The 17,326-nt window shown below is 35.5% G+C and overlaps 1 protein-coding gene across 14 annotated transcripts in view; it reads left to right on the top strand.

The window, feature by feature from the left end:
• PLEKHA7 (pleckstrin homology domain containing A7) overlaps positions 1-17,326 on the top strand; it is a 126,177-nt gene that overhangs the window by 77,220 nt on the left and 31,631 nt on the right. For 13 of the 14 annotated variants that reach the window (XR_015730111.1, XM_087879539.1, XM_087879516.1 and 10 more), the window contains 8 exons: positions 163-274; positions 452-556; positions 1,314-1,386; positions 3,979-4,079; positions 11,472-11,650; positions 13,072-13,539; positions 14,946-15,468; positions 16,164-16,250. Coding sequence is in view for 13 of the 14 variants with exons in the window: in XM_087879539.1 (XP_087735665.1) it covers positions 163-274; positions 452-556; positions 1,314-1,386; positions 3,979-4,079; positions 11,472-11,650; positions 13,072-13,539; positions 14,946-15,468; positions 16,164-16,250 (1,648 nt within the window). In the remaining variant the exon portion in view is untranslated. Of the gene's footprint in view, positions 1-162; positions 275-451; positions 557-1,313; positions 1,387-3,978; positions 4,080-11,471; positions 11,651-13,071; positions 13,540-14,945; positions 15,469-16,163; positions 16,251-16,599; positions 16,720-17,326 lie in introns of all 14 variants that reach the window. The other variant, XM_087879568.1, reaches the window with a different exon arrangement.

Here is a 17,326-nt window from a genome sequence, read left to right as displayed (position 1 = left end):
TTTTACCATTTTTAATGATATGAATGATGTTTCATCTAGCTTAAGCTATTTATTGAACTGGTGAGCTAGAAACATGGAAACATTTGCAGAGTTAGTTCATCCTAGTATCACAGTTTTAAAAAAAGATTAACAATCAATTAAATTGTGATTTCTTTCTTTCAGGCATAATTCACATATGTCCAAACATCAGGTAAACCAAAGACCTTCAAGTATGGTCAGTGAAACATCTACCGCTGTAACTACATCCACTACAGATATAAAACTTGGATCCAAGGTAAATTTGAGTTTTTAATGAAATTTGCAAAATGTAGCATAATAAGAGAATGAACTGTATTTGGGGCATTGTGTAAAGTAGAATATCAGTTCTTGTATTATTCCACTATTTCTTTCGAGTTAATCCTAAATATAGTTCGTTCGTACATACTTACCTTGTATATGCTTTTTTTTTTAGTTAGTAAAATCTAGCAATAAAGTTCATAGCTTTGGGAAAAGGGATCAAGCTATAAGGAGAAACCCTAATATTCCTGTTGTGGTCAGAGGGTGGCTTCACAAACAAGTGAGTATTATAATTTTTTTTTTAATTATATTTTTTATAATTTTTTTTTAAAGTTGCTTTAATTTACAAAAAAGGGAGGATAAAAGAAGAAATGAACTAAAAAAGAAAAGATAAAATGAGAAAAGCATACTATAATAACTATGAGGAAATTCAACCCATTTTTAAACACATCATTAATCTTTAATCGCACCGAATCTTTCTGATCGATCTTTCTATTACACCAGTAGAGTCAGTTCACATACATCATCAATCCAAAACTGTAAATCTGGGATCATGTACCCTTTTTTTAATTATACCCCATGTTGGTAAACCCAAAATTCTTCATAATAATAAAGTCTACTTTTGGGATGTAGTATATAATTAAGTATATTCCTGCTGTTAAACTATGCTGATATTCATAATGATATATTAACAGATTTATGTATATAAAATTACAGTGGAACAAAAGTGGGACAAAACATATTGTACGAGGGTCTTCTCCATGTCTACTACATGTGCATTAATTTCTAACAAGACACAGGCTCTTCTTCCAGTGTGCTAATTTCTTTATGCTAATTTCTAACTTTCCCTATCTTCTAGAAGAGCTGTAAAACATTCAAAAGTAGGCTTGATTATGATATGCTATGATAGCTGGCTCTTATAAAGCACATTTTCGTACATTAAAGAGGCACATAGTCATTCCAAATTTTATTTAGTATATTTCTGTGTTATTTTATTCTAAGTTTTTACGAGATACCGATTGTCATTTGTGTTTCAGGATAGCTCTGGAATGAGATTATGGAAAAGAAGATGGTTTGTGCTGGCAGATTACTGTTTATTTTATTACAAAGGTTAGTGAATATAAATCTTTGTTTAAAAATATTTCTGCAACTGTGACCTAACTGCATATTGCTTCTGTTGCTTAAAATATTTTTTTTAAAAAAAGTCTCTGGAGAATATAGAAATCAGTTTTATTTTCCACTTACCATATTTACCTTATATGAAGAAGATGCTTTCCCCTCAAATAGGCAACTGGACTTTCTGGTTTTTCTTCGAAGAGGTTTCACTTCTCATCCGAGAAGCTTCTTCAGCTCTGATTGGATGGTGGGAAAGAAGAAGCTTCTCGGATGAGAAGCGAAATGTCTTCAAAGAAAAACTAGAAAGTCCAGTTGCCTGTTGAAAATGCACCTTTGGGACAACCATGACCTGGATGACTGAGAATCTCCATAGACATTTTCCTCAAATACAGTACTTACCAATTAATTTCGGAAGCTGTGTTGTATTCCTTAAGAATAAAAGACAGCTATTAAAAATAGTAGAGATACAAATGAATATACCATATTTTTCGGAGTATAAGACGCTCCAGAGTATAAGATGCACATTAGATTTTGGGGAGGAAAACAAGAAAAAAAATCTGCCTCTCCCTATCAGCATCCAGATATTCAGATGTGAATATGTACAACATATTTTTCAGACAATTCATTTTAATTAGTTATTAATTTATTTAATACTTGTTTTATTCTGGCCTTTCCCCTTTTTTGGGACTGAGACTTTTAACAGTTATAAATAAATGCTTGTTTATGTGGATACATATACACTGATGTGTAGATATGATGTGTACATATACACTGGTGTGTCATATATCCACATTTATTGGTGGAAGGAGTCTCCAAGGAATCTCCAAGATTGGCTTCTAGTTGGCAAGCCTGGGTTAACAAAGTGGGCACAAGATTTTTGCACAAGCAACGTACAAGACATGCTTATTTTTTTTTCATCCACTCCTTATTTGGGCTTAGCCATTTGGAATTTAGTTTATCTTTTGTTTGGGTGAATATGATATTTGAGGAAGGTTATCCTCAATGGCTGTTGTATTTTATATATGTGCATTTCTGATATTACACTGACAGATCAAGTATTGTATGTATTCTTCATGTAGAGAAAGTAAAAAAAAATACTGCTTATTTATTCAGGCGTCGCATACATCTTCACTAGCACTCTTTTTCTTTTGAATACTTTTAACCTTGTGAACAATGTTGCATGATTCCATTAAAGAATGAATAATAAGAGCAAACTGAAATGTACGAAGGCCTTGATCTTCTTATTTAAATGTGAAGTGGACACTTAATGCATCAGTTTGTGTTCTTCATACATACTTCATTTCTCTCATATGTCAGCTGTGCAGTTTTGTCTGAAAAATGGTTTAAAATAGTTTAATAGAATATATAAATGAATTAGAAGAGTAATCATTTAGTTATTGTCATGATCAAGGATCTTGAATTGGTATGAAACTTAGGGGAGGGGAGACAATTCCAAGCTGAAAAATTACTATTCCATTCTCTGCTTTAAGCTTTGCAGGATGTACTGAAGACTGTTAGAAACAGAACATTGGACTATATTTTTTTATATTGTTGGGAAGTAATTTACATCAAATTACATACTACAATGTATTTGCAGTACATTTAGCAATATGGGCAGAAATTGGAATCTTCTTTATAGAGGGTTAGATAACATTTTATTCTAACCCTCAATTCACTATTGTTTTTATTGGAAATGCAAAAGATTGAACCTAGGGCCTTCTGCATGCACACATGTGCTTCCCCACTATATTATTTATTTATTTATTTATTTATTTATTTATTTATTTATTTATTTATTTATTTATTTATTTATTATATTTCTATACCGCCTTTCTCCCATAGGACTCAAGGCGGTATACAGTCAAGAAAAATATAGATACACAAACATCATAAAATTGCTAATTAAAATTATTATTATAACATAGTTTGGCCCAATTAAATAGAACCTAAAATTAGATAACATTTTAAAAACATTCACATGTTCATATGTTTAGCCCCGCCTTTGGAATATCAGGGTTTTGAGGGCATGGCGGAAAGCACGAAGATCAGGGATATTTCGTATCTCAGGGGGCAGTTCATTCCAAAGGGTTGGAACCCTCACAGAGAAAGCCCTCCCCCTGGGAGTCGCCAGTTGGCATAATTTGACTGACGGTACCCTGAGTAGTCCCTCCCTGTGAGAACGAACTGGTCGGTGGGAGGCTATTGGTGGCAAAAGACGGTCTCGTAGGTACCCAGGTCCTAAGCCATGGAGCGCTTTAAAGGTAATAACTAACACCTTGAATTGTACCCAGAAGACCACCTTATAACCTTATAACCACTCCTTAGTTTTTAAAGTGCTTACTCTCTCAGCTGGAAAGTAGCATTAGAATCTAGTGAACATTTAGTAGCTCCTATGCTATTGATCATGTGGTGGAACTATCATGTATGCGAATTTTTGCTCAATCACTTCAATCCCAAAAGAACCAGGTAAGTCCTTCACTTACTATATTTAAGTTTTTGGACCATACTAGTTAGTTTTGCTGTAAGTATATTGTGTTTTAATTTTTTTTAAAAAATTGAAACTTGATTATTTCTTTCATTCAAAAGATAGCAGAGAAGAATCTGTCCTTGGAAGTATACCATTACCTAGTTATGTAATTTCACCTGTGGGACCTGAAGATCATATAAATCGCAAATATTCCTTTAAGGTAAATTTACTATTTGCAAACTATATGGTTTCTTTTAAGCAACCAGATTTTTTTCAATATAGTCTTGATAGTTCCTTGAAAAGATGTCATAAAAGAAGCTAACTGACTTTCTGATGCATTGGGATAACTTGCAACTGAAACAATATCTAAAATGTCTTTGGGTAGATTTTCAAAACAGTAGGCTTTGGACTTTTATTTTCCTTGACTGAGCCCTAAATAGAGCCAATCTGGAATGATTCCAACTGGCAAATTACATGATAAATTCTAATTCTGTAGTTAGAGTAATGTATTTATAAACAATTATGTAGCGTGTTTTTAAACAAGCTCATTAGATAAAGAGGACGGCTTCAGTAGTCTATAAAACTCCAAAGTTTTACCCTTGTTGCATATACAATATTTTATTTTTTGCTTGTCATCAGGAATGGGATCAGTTTTAATCAACTAGCATTAGTTTGACTGTATTTGGAAAACCATTTCAACCCATAGGTAAATTTAGGCTTTGTTGCTATTATTTAGTATTCAATACTTAGTACTCTGTTTTAACATTAAAACCCAGAAACATATAATGCTGAGTTTTATAAGTACTGTACTTATGAATTTATTAACTCTGAACTTATCCAATTCAGTGTTCTTATCTTATTTGGTGTTCTTCAATACAAAAAGATTAAGTCCAAAAATGATTGTAAAAAGTGGGTGGAAATATCAATTTCTTTTGCATTAGGATTTTTTTCACTACAAAGACTCCTATCAGAAAAAAAACAAACTGTAAAAGGAACTGTAATTAGCACTGAATGCGCTAATTTTATGTTACATAAACAGTCATAAACCTAAACCACAGTTCTTCCAATTGCAAAGTAGTTTCTGGGTTTCATTATGTGTGTGCTAACCCACAAACTGCACCCAAGTGGAAAGTAAGGCAGAAGTGCTTCCAGAAGAGATACCGGTAATAGATTTATTTATCTATAATATAGTCCCAAAAGTTTAATTACTATGGGGGGTTAATTAGGTGGTATTACATTTTATGAGTGTACATATTTTATAGATGGAAGAAAGTGCCATTGAACTACCTGTAATGAAAACATAATTCTAACTTCCTCATAAAATATGTATGCTAAATTATACTCTAGAAAATTGTACATTATTGATTAGTAAAATAAATTACATCCTCCATTTTTCACAGATATAAATGTTCAAATCATTCCTGATCCTGAAGATAAAAATAGAGATAGACGAATTAGCCTCCCTGACAGTTTGCCAGTGATATATACTGTGTACCTATCCTCTAGAATATCATTGTACCTGAGGTTGGGTTAACCCTCATCTTGCTGGTCTTCCAGAAAAGCCTGAAAACTTGGCTTTGCCATATGGTCTGGGGATCCCATGATATGGGAATGAGACCTGCTAAGTGGCTGTATTGCTAGGGAAATGGAATGCGCTCTCCCGCTGGTGTAGGGTGGTTTTTTTGTAATGGTTTTTAATTTTTTAAAAAAATTGTTATGGTTTGGGTTACAGGAAGTCCTTGTTTTACAATCACAATTGAGCCCAAAATTTATGTTGCTAAGTGAGACATTTGTTAAGTGCATTTTGCCCCCTTTTAAGACCTTCCCCGCCACAGATGTTAAGTGAATCATTGTAGTTGTTACCTTAGTAACCCAGTTTGTTAAGTGAATCAGGCTTCCCCATTGATTTTGCTGATCCCTGAGGTCACATGATCCCAGGACACCGTAACTGTCATAAGTATGAACTAGTTGCCAAGCCTCTGAATTTTGATCATGTGACCTCAGGGATGCAATGGTCGTAAGTGTGAAAAACAGTCATAAGTCACTTTTTCCATTGCCGTTGTAACTTTGAACGGTCGCTAAATGAACTGTGATAAGGCGAGAACTATCAGTATTTTGTTGTATTGTTTTGAACTTTGTACGTCACTCAAGAGTTATTTATGTGAGTACCATGGCTAAATGTATGAAATAAAATAAAAACTAGATTGAATAAAAACAGAGCAGTCAATGAAAATAAAAACAGTTTAAAAAACACAATATAATATAGTTCTAGTTCAAACCTCACCTTCATTAGTCTCTGTGAACACGATATAGCTGCAACACCCTACAAAATAATTCATTTTTCACTACTTTATGGAAGTATGTCCCTGTTGAAATAAGTCTCATTTCTAACAGGACATGGGAAGCTTAACCTTTAGATTCCCACTGAGGTAAATTCTCATTTTTTTAAAAAAATTTGATTTATATGCTGCCCTTCTCCGGAGACTCAGGGCGGCTTACAATGTGCTAAGCAATAGCCTTCATACTTTTGTATATTTATACAAAGTCAGCTTATTGCCCCCACAAACCGGGTCCTCATTTCACCTACCTTACAAAGGATGGAAGGCTGAGTCAACCTTGAGCCTTGGAGAGATTCGAACCAGCAGTAAATTGCAGGCAGCTGTGTTAATAACAGGGTGCGTAGACCACTGTACTATCAAGGCTCTTATAGTGGGTACAGATAATATCTCTAGCTGGGATGAACTCTTTGGATAAGATAACTCTACCAGGAAAAGGCATTCCTGCAGATACCTAGGAGCCAAGCCATTGAGGGCATTAAAAGTCAAAACCAATATTTTGAATTGTATATGGAAACCATAGATAGCCCATGCCGCACCTGCAGTAGCTGTAGCAGCTTGTACTCTCCATCGTTCCAGGGGCTGCATTCCACAGTGGCGCAATGGTTAGAGTGCATTACTGCAGGCTACTTCTGCTAACTGCCTGCTGACTGCAATTTGGCAGTTCAAATCTCACCAGGCTCAAGGTTGACTCAGCCTTCCATCCTTCCAAGATGAATAAAATTAAGACCCAGATTGTTGGGGGCAATATGCTGACTCTGTAAACTGCTTAGAGAGGGCTGTAAAGCACTGTAAAGCGGTATATAGGTCTGAGTGCTATTGCTATTCTGTACCAACTGCAGTTTTGAAATAGTCTCTCAAGGTGACCTAGTGGAGATTATATTGTCGTAGTCTATTTTAGGGGTCATATCAGCATGAATTTCCATTGCTAACAGTAGCATACTCATGCATTATAATTTGCTATTCATAAGAAGAAATGGTGGAATAAACAAATTAGTTTTCTCATTTCTTTGATGGAAAATGTAGTGTCTGAATGAATCCATAGAAGCAGTCTTTCAGATTGATTGTAATTATGCAGTGCTTTTCTCTTTTCTATGCCCAAGTTCTGAGCCCAGTGTAGTTTATTTTCCATTGTTGCATCCAAATCAGTTTATGTACAGTATTGATCTGAATTATTCCATCTTTAAAGTCAAATACTTCTGTCTAATACTTTGCATTGTTCATAAAAATATAGGCAGTATTTTTTCCCAAACGTTTATTGTCACTACTACTACTTTCAGAATTATTCACCCTTGTGTACTTGGGCTTTATTTCATTGATAATATTCAAATACATAGATTGATATTAAATATTAGTAATGCAAACTTATATATTTAATTAGAAGTAAAACACAACAGGATTTATTCCAGGGGTGGTATTCACTTACCTTCGCTACTGGTTTGCAAATGGGAGCACACGCACCACCTCCGCACATGCGCAGGATGCGTAGAGCGTCAAAAATGGGAAATGATTATGTCCAGGTGGGTGGGCGGAGCCTCCTGTAGCCACCGCTACCGGTTCTCCCGAACCAGATAGAACCGGTTGAATAGCACCATTGATTTATTCCTACTGTCTTTCCTACTGTCTTTCCCAGTGAAGTAAATCACGCAACAGTTCTTATTTCCAATGGCTTTCCATTTAAAAATTAGATAATTTTTTTAATCACAGATTTAATGTAAGCTAGCATGTCTGAAACACATTGGTAGTTTGAAAAATACCCCACTATTAACCCTTCCTTCCTTCCTTTCTTCCTTCCTCCCCCTTCCCCTCTCCCTCCCTCCCTCCCTTCCTGAAATAAACTTTTTTTTGTCTGCAAGAATCTATAGCTGTGATGGCGAACCTATGGCACGTGTGCCACAGGTGGCACACGGAGCCATATCGGTGGGCACGCGAGCTCAGCTCCGGCGTGCATGCGTGTGTTGGCCAACTGATTTATGGGCCTTCCTGTCCCACCAGAAGTTGGCAAATGGGCCATTTCCAGCCTACCGAGGGCCTCCGGGGGGTGGGGAAGGCCGTTTTTGCCCTCCCCAGGTTCCTAGAAAGCCTCTGGAGCCTGGAGAGGGCAAAAAACGGGCCTACCGGGCCCACCTGGCCATCACGTGCCTAAAACGGGGGGAGCGTGGGGGGGGTTGCACACATGCACAGGGGGATGGGGAACATAGAATTATGGGTGTGGGCATGTGCACACGTGACCCCCCGCGCTCCCCCCGCTTTTGGCACACGATGGCAAAAAGGTTAGCCATTACTGATCTATAAAATCCAATATTTATTCTTTATTCTGTTGCCAGAAAGCCTAGAGCCTATATTACATAGGCTAATTTGCGTAATATTGGTTGATGTCCTGTATTATGTATGAACACAATTAAAATAATATGTTGCACATTTCTTATCTTAGGAGACTCTGTACTGATTTTTCTTGGATGGATGGAAATCTTAAAAGCACATTGCTAGTAATTATATGGTCTTTCTGTGCTTTCTATTTAACTGTCTTCTCAACTGATTCCTTACTGTTTCCAACCAGGACTATCAACTTGATTATAATTAGCAATCCTGCTGTTTTTCGGTTCCAAGTGTTTGCATGAGAAAAATTGTGGAGGGTGGTATTTTAAATGAATTTCAAAAGAATTAAGATTCCATATACTCATTTTATAAAAAGAGTGAATGGCTGTTTCTAAGAGTCGGAACTTACACAAAATTCCTATTAATAATTTAGGCTTCCATCTTTTTAACTTTTTCAATTTTGTTCTTGTTCTGTTCTTATTGATGTGTGCTTTGGGTTTGTTCTCCATTTCTTCTTCTGTGCAATATGGGAAAGAGACTGCCTTTCCTTCTCCCTCTTTCCAGAATAAGGGCAGCTGAATGCATGAATAGGTACCAAATATCACTTTTTCAACCCTGTTGTGAATGTGTATGTGATGTATTTAAAAATGGTTGTGAATTAGAACTATGTGTCCCAATTTATGGCTCACAAAATTCTTGTGTGTTTTGCTGTTACTGATTGTCTCTGCACTTACAATCATAGCTTTTTATGTTGCTTATTTGGTGTGCTGCTAAGAGATAATTGGCTTATATTTAGACATTGCTGTTTTATGCTATCAGTTACACATGGTGGAGATAGTCTTTCTAGTGGCAGGGTTTGCTGATAACATGACATGTGTTGCTTACTCTAATTGTGTCAGCTTGCTTTCTTTTACCACCAAATGTGGATATTGGCAAAGTTCTGCTTTCTGCTTCTTTAACTAGACTATCAATGAAAAGACTGTTTTAGAGTCCCATCATCTGGAGGAAGTAGTGTGCTGCATTAGGAACCAGTCAGTCTTCATTATGAGTGTATAACCCATCTTAAAATTCAGAAAGCCCATAACCAAAACCAAGCATAATTTATTTATTGTTACTAATACAAGCTTATCAAACGGCTTATCAGATCAGTTATGATTCCTTTGGTCATTCTCACTGTTACTTGGATAACTATGCTAATTCTAAGATATCGGACCAGTACTGACCACGTTGTTGTCGCTAATTGCATAAAAAAATGAAGAGGTTCACATACAATGTCTACACTAAGGAAAGCAGTATTTTTTAAAATAATTTTATCTAAATGAAAAGTAACTCACATTCTGACATTTTCAGTACTAATCTCTAAAAGTAGCATTCACCAAATACTGTACTGCATGTAGTGGGAGATTTGATTCTAGTCAATAAATCTTCTCTTATTTTTTATTTATTTATTTATCTAATTTTGAAACTGCCTCCCTCCCTCACAGAAGGATTCTTTATCACTATGGTTTGGGATAGTTCTCTTTAAGAGTTTTTAGTGGTCTGCTAATGGCTAGACATTTTAATCTCAGCCAACAATAAACTATATGCTTATAAGATAAATCACATTTACATACCATTCAAAAGAGACAATAAAAAAGCTAAGAAGGAAATAAAAAGACCAGAATACATATCTCCCTCAGATACACCCAGATAAACAAGGATTAACACCAGACAAACAATCTAGCAGAAAACAATAACCTAATCAAATAACTACCAAGGAGAAAAATATACCTCAACATGGGTAGAGCAAGCTACTGTATATAAATAGAATGTAAAACCTACCCTCACTAGCACTGACAGTATTACATAGTTCGGTAATAAAACATCTGCAAGCAAATGGCCAAGTCTCAGAGAGAACTCAGGAGCTCACCAACATGTACTTTGATGAGCATTTCAAGAAAATGAGGTGCTTTCAGTTCTTTTGTTTTCATGTATATCTGACCAACCTGAAAGTTGTGTTATATTTACCAAAAAGATAAAAGTAGTTCCTTTTGTCATAGATTTTAATTGAATTCTGCCAATTTATTAGTGCTACTTGCTAGCTTTATTTATTTATCCACACATTTTCTTCTCATGCTAAAGCTCTGTGTTGGATATAGTGTTTCTATAACAAAACAGATTTAGTTGTGGCATTAAGTTCCCTTCCTTGACTTTGCTAATGTGGCATGTATGTAGTAGCATCATAATTTGAACTAATTTGTATGATGTTCCCTTTTGCACTGAGTTCCCCAAAATACTCTGTACTCTGTACTCTGTCCTGTATTTCACTGAATGTTGTGGCTGTCTGCAGCATGGCATGTAAATCAACTGTAATAAGAAACAAATCTTTGTACTTAAGTTGCCCCAAATGTGATGTGATCCAGGGGGTGTTAGCTATCATTTTTAAAAACTATATTGCACACTAACATAGTGTATTCAAAGCGGTCATAACCATTTTCAGTAACAATTTTATAACAATTTTATATTTTAATAAAAATAAAAACTAACTCTTTAAAAATATTCATTCTAATAAAAATTGATAGTATTAAAGATTTTTAATTTTCTTCTTCTCAATATATTCTTTACACAGCAATCTAATATTTATAATTTCAGACAAAGAATGAGAAAACATAAACTCTGCTGGCCTATGAGTGTAATTTTTGCTGTCCATTTCCTTGAGATAAGGGGAATGTTATAAAACGTTAAGTTGCTGATACAAAGGCCAGAAACAAGCTGTGGCGTCATTGAAATTGTATGGGAAAAAAAACCCCACATGTTTATCCTATTACACAGAAACATTACTGTAGTGATTTTGATGGTACCACCTTATATTTTGTAACACAGGCCATATTGATTTAAAACATTTTGCAATTTAAATAGCTGTTGTACTTTCAAAAGCATGGGATTTTCTCCTTCAACATCTCTCTCTCTGTTTACAGGCTGTCCATACAGGCATGAGGGCTTATATATATAATAAGAGTTCTGTTATTGGCTCTCAGGCAGAGCATTCAGGGATGCGCACATACTACTTTAGTGCAGATACTCAAGAAGATATGAATGACTGGATCCATGCTATGAATCAAGCTGCTCTTATGCAAATCCATTTTTCACCAAAGAGGCAAGTTCACATGTGTATGTGTGCGCGCGCATGCATCAGGGGAGGGTTCTACTTACCTTTACTACCGGTTTGCAATGGGAGCGGACTTCTACGCATGCACAGATTGTTCATTATGACATCTGGGCGGGTGGGCAGAGCTTCCCGACGCTTTTACTACCAGTTCACGAGAAGCAGACAGAACCTGGAACAACCCACCACTGATGTGCATGCACACGTGTATATGTATATGTAACTGGAGTGGTATGGTGGCCTACAATGGAGCTCTCGCCTCACAATCAGGAGGCTGTGAGTTCGATCCTAGGTAGAGGCAGATATTTCTCTCTCTGGACCCAATGAGAATATGTATAGAGATTCTGTAGTCCTGATTGCTTGTTCCGCACTATTATTCCAAAGTCTTTGCGTTGCCTTTAAAATGATCAGTCAAAAAGTAAGCAGTAACAGGAGCTATCTTGAATGTAGTGGTGATAGGACAACACTGAGTAACTTTACTCACTTTTCTTCCTTCCTTGTCAAATAAATAATTGCATGGGCCAGTGGAAAGCAGATTTCCTGTTTAAAGATTAAAGGCACTGGGTAGAAATTGGGAGACTGTGAGTTCTAGTCCCAACTGGGCATAAAGTCAGCTGGGTGACCTTGGTCCAATCATACTCAGCCCTAGGAAGGAGGCAAGGGCGTAGCACATCTGAAAAACCTTGCCAAGAAAACTTCAGGGACTAATTTATTCAAAAATTACAAAAAAAAAAAAAAAGAGAGAGAGAGAGAGAGAGAGAAAGAGAGATATTTTAATAATTGATAGGAAAGACTACATTTTATAATATGTTAATTATTCTAGTCCAGGGGTGTCAAACTGGCAGCCCAGGTGCCAGATGCATCATGTGCAGGCCATGCCCACCCCAGCTCCGCGAAAGGAAAAAAATGTTGAGAAATGTCACATGACAACAATGTGATGCCACAAGTTTGACACCCATGTTCTAGACTTATCATGTCTAATGTATATGCATATAGAAAATATATATTTCTATATTTCTATATGCATATCTCACTTCTGATCTCACCTCTGGTCCCCAAATGTTAGGCTTGTATATCATGCTAATAGACTGTGCTACTCTTCTACACGTTGATTCTTTTAGCCATTGCATTGCAACTGGCAAAGTTACAAGGAAATTTGAGACTTCTAAAACTTATATAAAACTAAAATAATTATAAACATTTTAAAAACTCTATTTTGATATGAAATTGTCAATTTCATGAGATTTTGAGGGGGTTTAAAGGTGAGGAATTAAAAGGCCTGGGATCAGAAAGTATTAACAGCCTCTGCAATAAAACAAAAACTGTTCATTTAAACTATAAAATCTGAGCAAACGTAAGTGATTCAAAATGCTGTGCTAACTTTAGTGTCTATGGATTTCTTTTTTCTTTAGAGGAACAGAAAAAACAGATCAGCAAGCTGTCCCTCAAACTAATCATATTGATGCCTACAAAGAAGCTACAAAGTTAGAACCTGCTGATGCAAAAAGACGCTACAGAAAATCACCCGAAATGTCTGCATATGGCAAAAATGAAGAAATGAAAAAAGTAAGAGATGATGAACACTACACTGCAAGGAAGAAGGCTGTGGATTCCAAATGGGAGAAACCTAAACAACTATTAGAACCTGGTGGAACACCGAATCCCGCATCAAGTTTCTCTCGGCCTCAAGCAACTCAGACTCTTGAGAAGAATGGAATCCCTCCAAGTTCGTTAAATGCAGGTCCAGTAGAGCAGAATGGTATCAATGTCTATAAAAGAGGCTTTATTCCCAGATCAACACAAAATAAGGAGACACAAAGGAAAAGTAATCTGACTCATGTAGAACATTGGGTAAAAGTCCAGAAAGGAGACACAAAAAGGTTAGTAAGCTAGGACTGTTTGTTCTATATTTCACTATTTTAAAGTAGAGGTTTGGTACTTTTCTTGATTCCCCCAGTTAATATTCCTGATTTCCTAATTTTCTTTTCTAGCACAATTATATAGGAGCAGCAACAACATAGAGCCTTTCTTGAAATAAAATCTTTCTTGGAATTTAGGAATTAGAATGTGCAGACCAGTGTAACTCCAACCTATCTTGAGTATGATATATATTCATACAACATTTAATTTGTCTGGTTTTTTTTTCACCAAATAGTTTTAAAAAGAACAATTCAGAGCGGTAAGTGTTATATAGATTTTGGATGCAAATTCTACAGAAAGGAAAGTGGTAGTCATAGGAAATACCTATAAAACTAGATTGGGCATCACATTATAGAGAAAGTGATATTTCATCTTATGAAGTCTAGAAAATTGGATGGGAGAAAGAAGTTTCTAAAGGTCGGGTTGAAAAATCAGAACTATGAACGTTTCCAATCTCCTATCTAACTGTTTATCAAGGATCTCACAGATTGAGCAATTACTGAGAAAAGAAGATTATGTTTTACCTTTTCAATCCATTTCCGGCTTTCTATATTTTATAGCCTTGTAGACCATAACTTTGGTCTAAAATATACATTTGTGTTTATTGAGGCAGTTGATAATTTCTGTCCATTCTTATTTGTATTCTTCTGTAATTTCATTTTGGGCAAGTGGTCATGCTTACCACTCATAATCACTGTATAGTGTTGATTGCAGTCAGTCAAGATTTTTCTCTGAAAACATGACAGAAAGTTAACCATCTATTAATTGTCTAAAAGGTTAGACTATATAAATTTATGATTTATCATACTTTTTAATTTTTTGTATTGAACTATAAACAATAACTCACATGACGCCGGGTAATAAATTTATATATTTACAATTCAACAGCAACTTCAATTACTTTCTTCGTTTTTGGTGAACATCGTAGTTTAGAAATACCTTCTGCAAGATTAGATCAATGTAAATAAATAATTATATATATGTAAGAGGCCTTTCTCCACACTTAAATTCAGTGTATTTATATTGATTGAGTATTAAGCTCTGAAATTTCTTTTTTTCAACTTGAGTTGATGAAATATTTTGATGAATGGTATACTCCACCACCTAGTGGTAAGTGTTCCTGGTGAATGAATACAAAAATGTAGTGACTGCTAACAATTTTGTTGTAGTTACATTTAAAAAAAATAATAATGGAGGGACTTCCTATAAATGTTTTCCATGGATTATACACTCTGGCCCATTGTTATCTATATTCCAAAATTTGCAAAAATCCGTCTACCAAAATCTGTTCTAAATTTCAATTTTGTAAATGTTTTTAATAAGAGTTGTTTTTTGCTTAATCCCTAACAAAGCCACTTTCTTACAGTCTTGCATCTGACCAGACTCTTACTCGCCAAGTACCAAGCCATTCTGTATCCTTTCCTGAAAATTATCATACTTTGCCAAAGAACACTAGGCAATCTTCTGGAAGCTCCCCTCCCTCAAATCGTGATTTGCCAAGTGACTACAAATATGCTCAAGACCGGGTTAGCCACCTGAAGATGTCCCATGATGAGAGAAAAGCTAACAAAGATGGTACTGTTTGGCAGCTGTATGAATGGCAACAAAGAAGGCAGTTTAAACACGGGAGCCCAACTGCACCTCTTTATATTAGTTCTCCAGACTTTACAGATAGTAGTAAAGGAAGAAGTTCATTAGAAGTTCCACGTTCGGTTTCGGTTCCCCCTTCCCCATCTGAAATACCTCCACCAGGACCACCTAAAGTTTTTATATCACGAAGACCACATACACCTGCAGAAAGGGTTACTGTCAAACCATCTGAGGAGAGACAAACAATAGACGTTCCTTTTGTCGGCTCACCAAGGAAGATTCGAAACCAGACTGTAAAAGTGAGTAAATAGAAAAAAACCTGTTTTTTCTAGTTTACTAATCAGTTAATTTAAATTAAATTACCATGCTACATAATCCTCAGATTATCTGATAATTGGGTACTGTAAAGTTGTATGTTATCTACTGCCACTTTCTTATTAAGGTCAGATTATGTAGCATGTAGCTAATTTTAGGTTTAGAGAAACAAGATTCATGGGATATGGGCTTTAATTCCTCATTAATCTAAAGTTATCTGAATGGGAACCAGATATTGTCACTTCTTGAGAGACAGAAGGGTGAGCACACTGCACAATTATAAAAACGTTACATTTAATCTCATTGATTTCAATAAATTGTCCAGGTGTAAACTTTTGAAAATATAGCTCATTGAATCAAGCTTTTAGAACAAAAATATTTGTTATTAAGCAAAAAGTTTCTACAGATAGTTCTTTAAACAGACATACCATGTAAAAAAAATTAGTGACTATGTCACTTTGTAAAAAGATATAATACTCATATACAAAGATAGAAAAAGTGCATATATTGTAAAAAAAAACACGTTATGTTAATTAACAAATTAATATTTTCTTGTTTAGGAAGAAAGTTGTATAAATCAGTTCAGGACACAGAAGCTAGGAACTCTAAAGTGTAAAAGAATAGAAAAATATTTTCCCATTTGAAATGTCTCTTTAATGCTGCCTTTCAATTTATACAGAACTCTCTACACATAGATAGACGTTCCATGCCTACAATGGGATATATGACCCATACTGTAAGTGCTCCAAGTTTGCATGGGAAATCGGTAAGCATTGGCTATATATGTTTCCTTGTCTATGTACTAATAGATTCCGATAGAACTTCTAAGGTTGTCTGAATCTTTATTGATTTTTCATGTCATGTTTATGGTGCCCTTTTTCATTGCTACTGGATTATTAAACAGAACTGTAAATAAAATTCCAGTAGAGGGATTGGCCCTATTTTGAGTCTTGTGACATACATTTTTAGCCTTCAAGCAAAAGTAGAAAAATATAGCTGCTTGGTCATGTCAGATAAACATTTTTATTGTGGCATGTTAAGTGAAGATTTTTAACTATGTGATTCTCCCTGAAAACTGCTAATTTCCTCTTTGCAATGTGTCCAAATACCTGCAGCCTGAAGAGCTAACATTGCTTCTCATTCGATTAAGGAGACATCAGGCTAAGTTGACTCATATACGAAATTACACAATCGCCCAATTACTACAGCACTTGCCAACCAATTCCACTTATCAGGTCAGCTGCTGATTGGCTCATCTGTGCTGCATATGATGTTCTGTGACTCTGCAAGTGCTTCACTGGTGCCATGCTTGAGTCCGTGCTTCCTTGCCCATTCTTCCGTCTGTTCAAGTCCCTGGATCATTCATAATTTTACTTTGCTCCTGCGTGCAAATAATTATCAGCATTTTTATACTATAGGGGCTGTGGCATATGAGTAACTGCATTTTGGCTGTTATTTTGCTTCAGTGTTACTTTTGTGAATGCTGTGTTATGTTCTAAAACAAAACATTTAAAAAGTAAGTTATTGTTTTGTAGATTCATCTGTTTTGGCTTTAAAAAACGTAAGCCTTTCTGATAATTTACAGTGGAAGTCAACATTTATCACATCCTGCTTTTTTTTTCTCTTCCTCAGTCATGTATTTTAACAATGAGGAAAGGTCTAAATACACAAGGATAGTTATATATTGGATAGTTATATATTGTACTTACCTGAAAGGATGGTGGCCCTGAATTGTAGACATTCCCACCAAAAGTGAGAGTGCAAGTTGTCCTTGACTTACAACCATTTATTTAGGTACCATTCAAAGTTGCAAAAGTACTGAAAAAAGTGAGTTATGGCCAA

Source organism: Pantherophis guttatus, chromosome 1 (assembly GCF_059756535.1).
Source record: "Pantherophis guttatus breed Tessera chromosome 1, ASM5975653v1, whole genome shotgun sequence".
Lineage (NCBI taxonomy): Eukaryota > Metazoa > Chordata > Lepidosauria > Squamata > Colubridae > Pantherophis > Pantherophis guttatus.
This window is presented reverse-complemented; position numbering and strand designations above follow the sequence as displayed.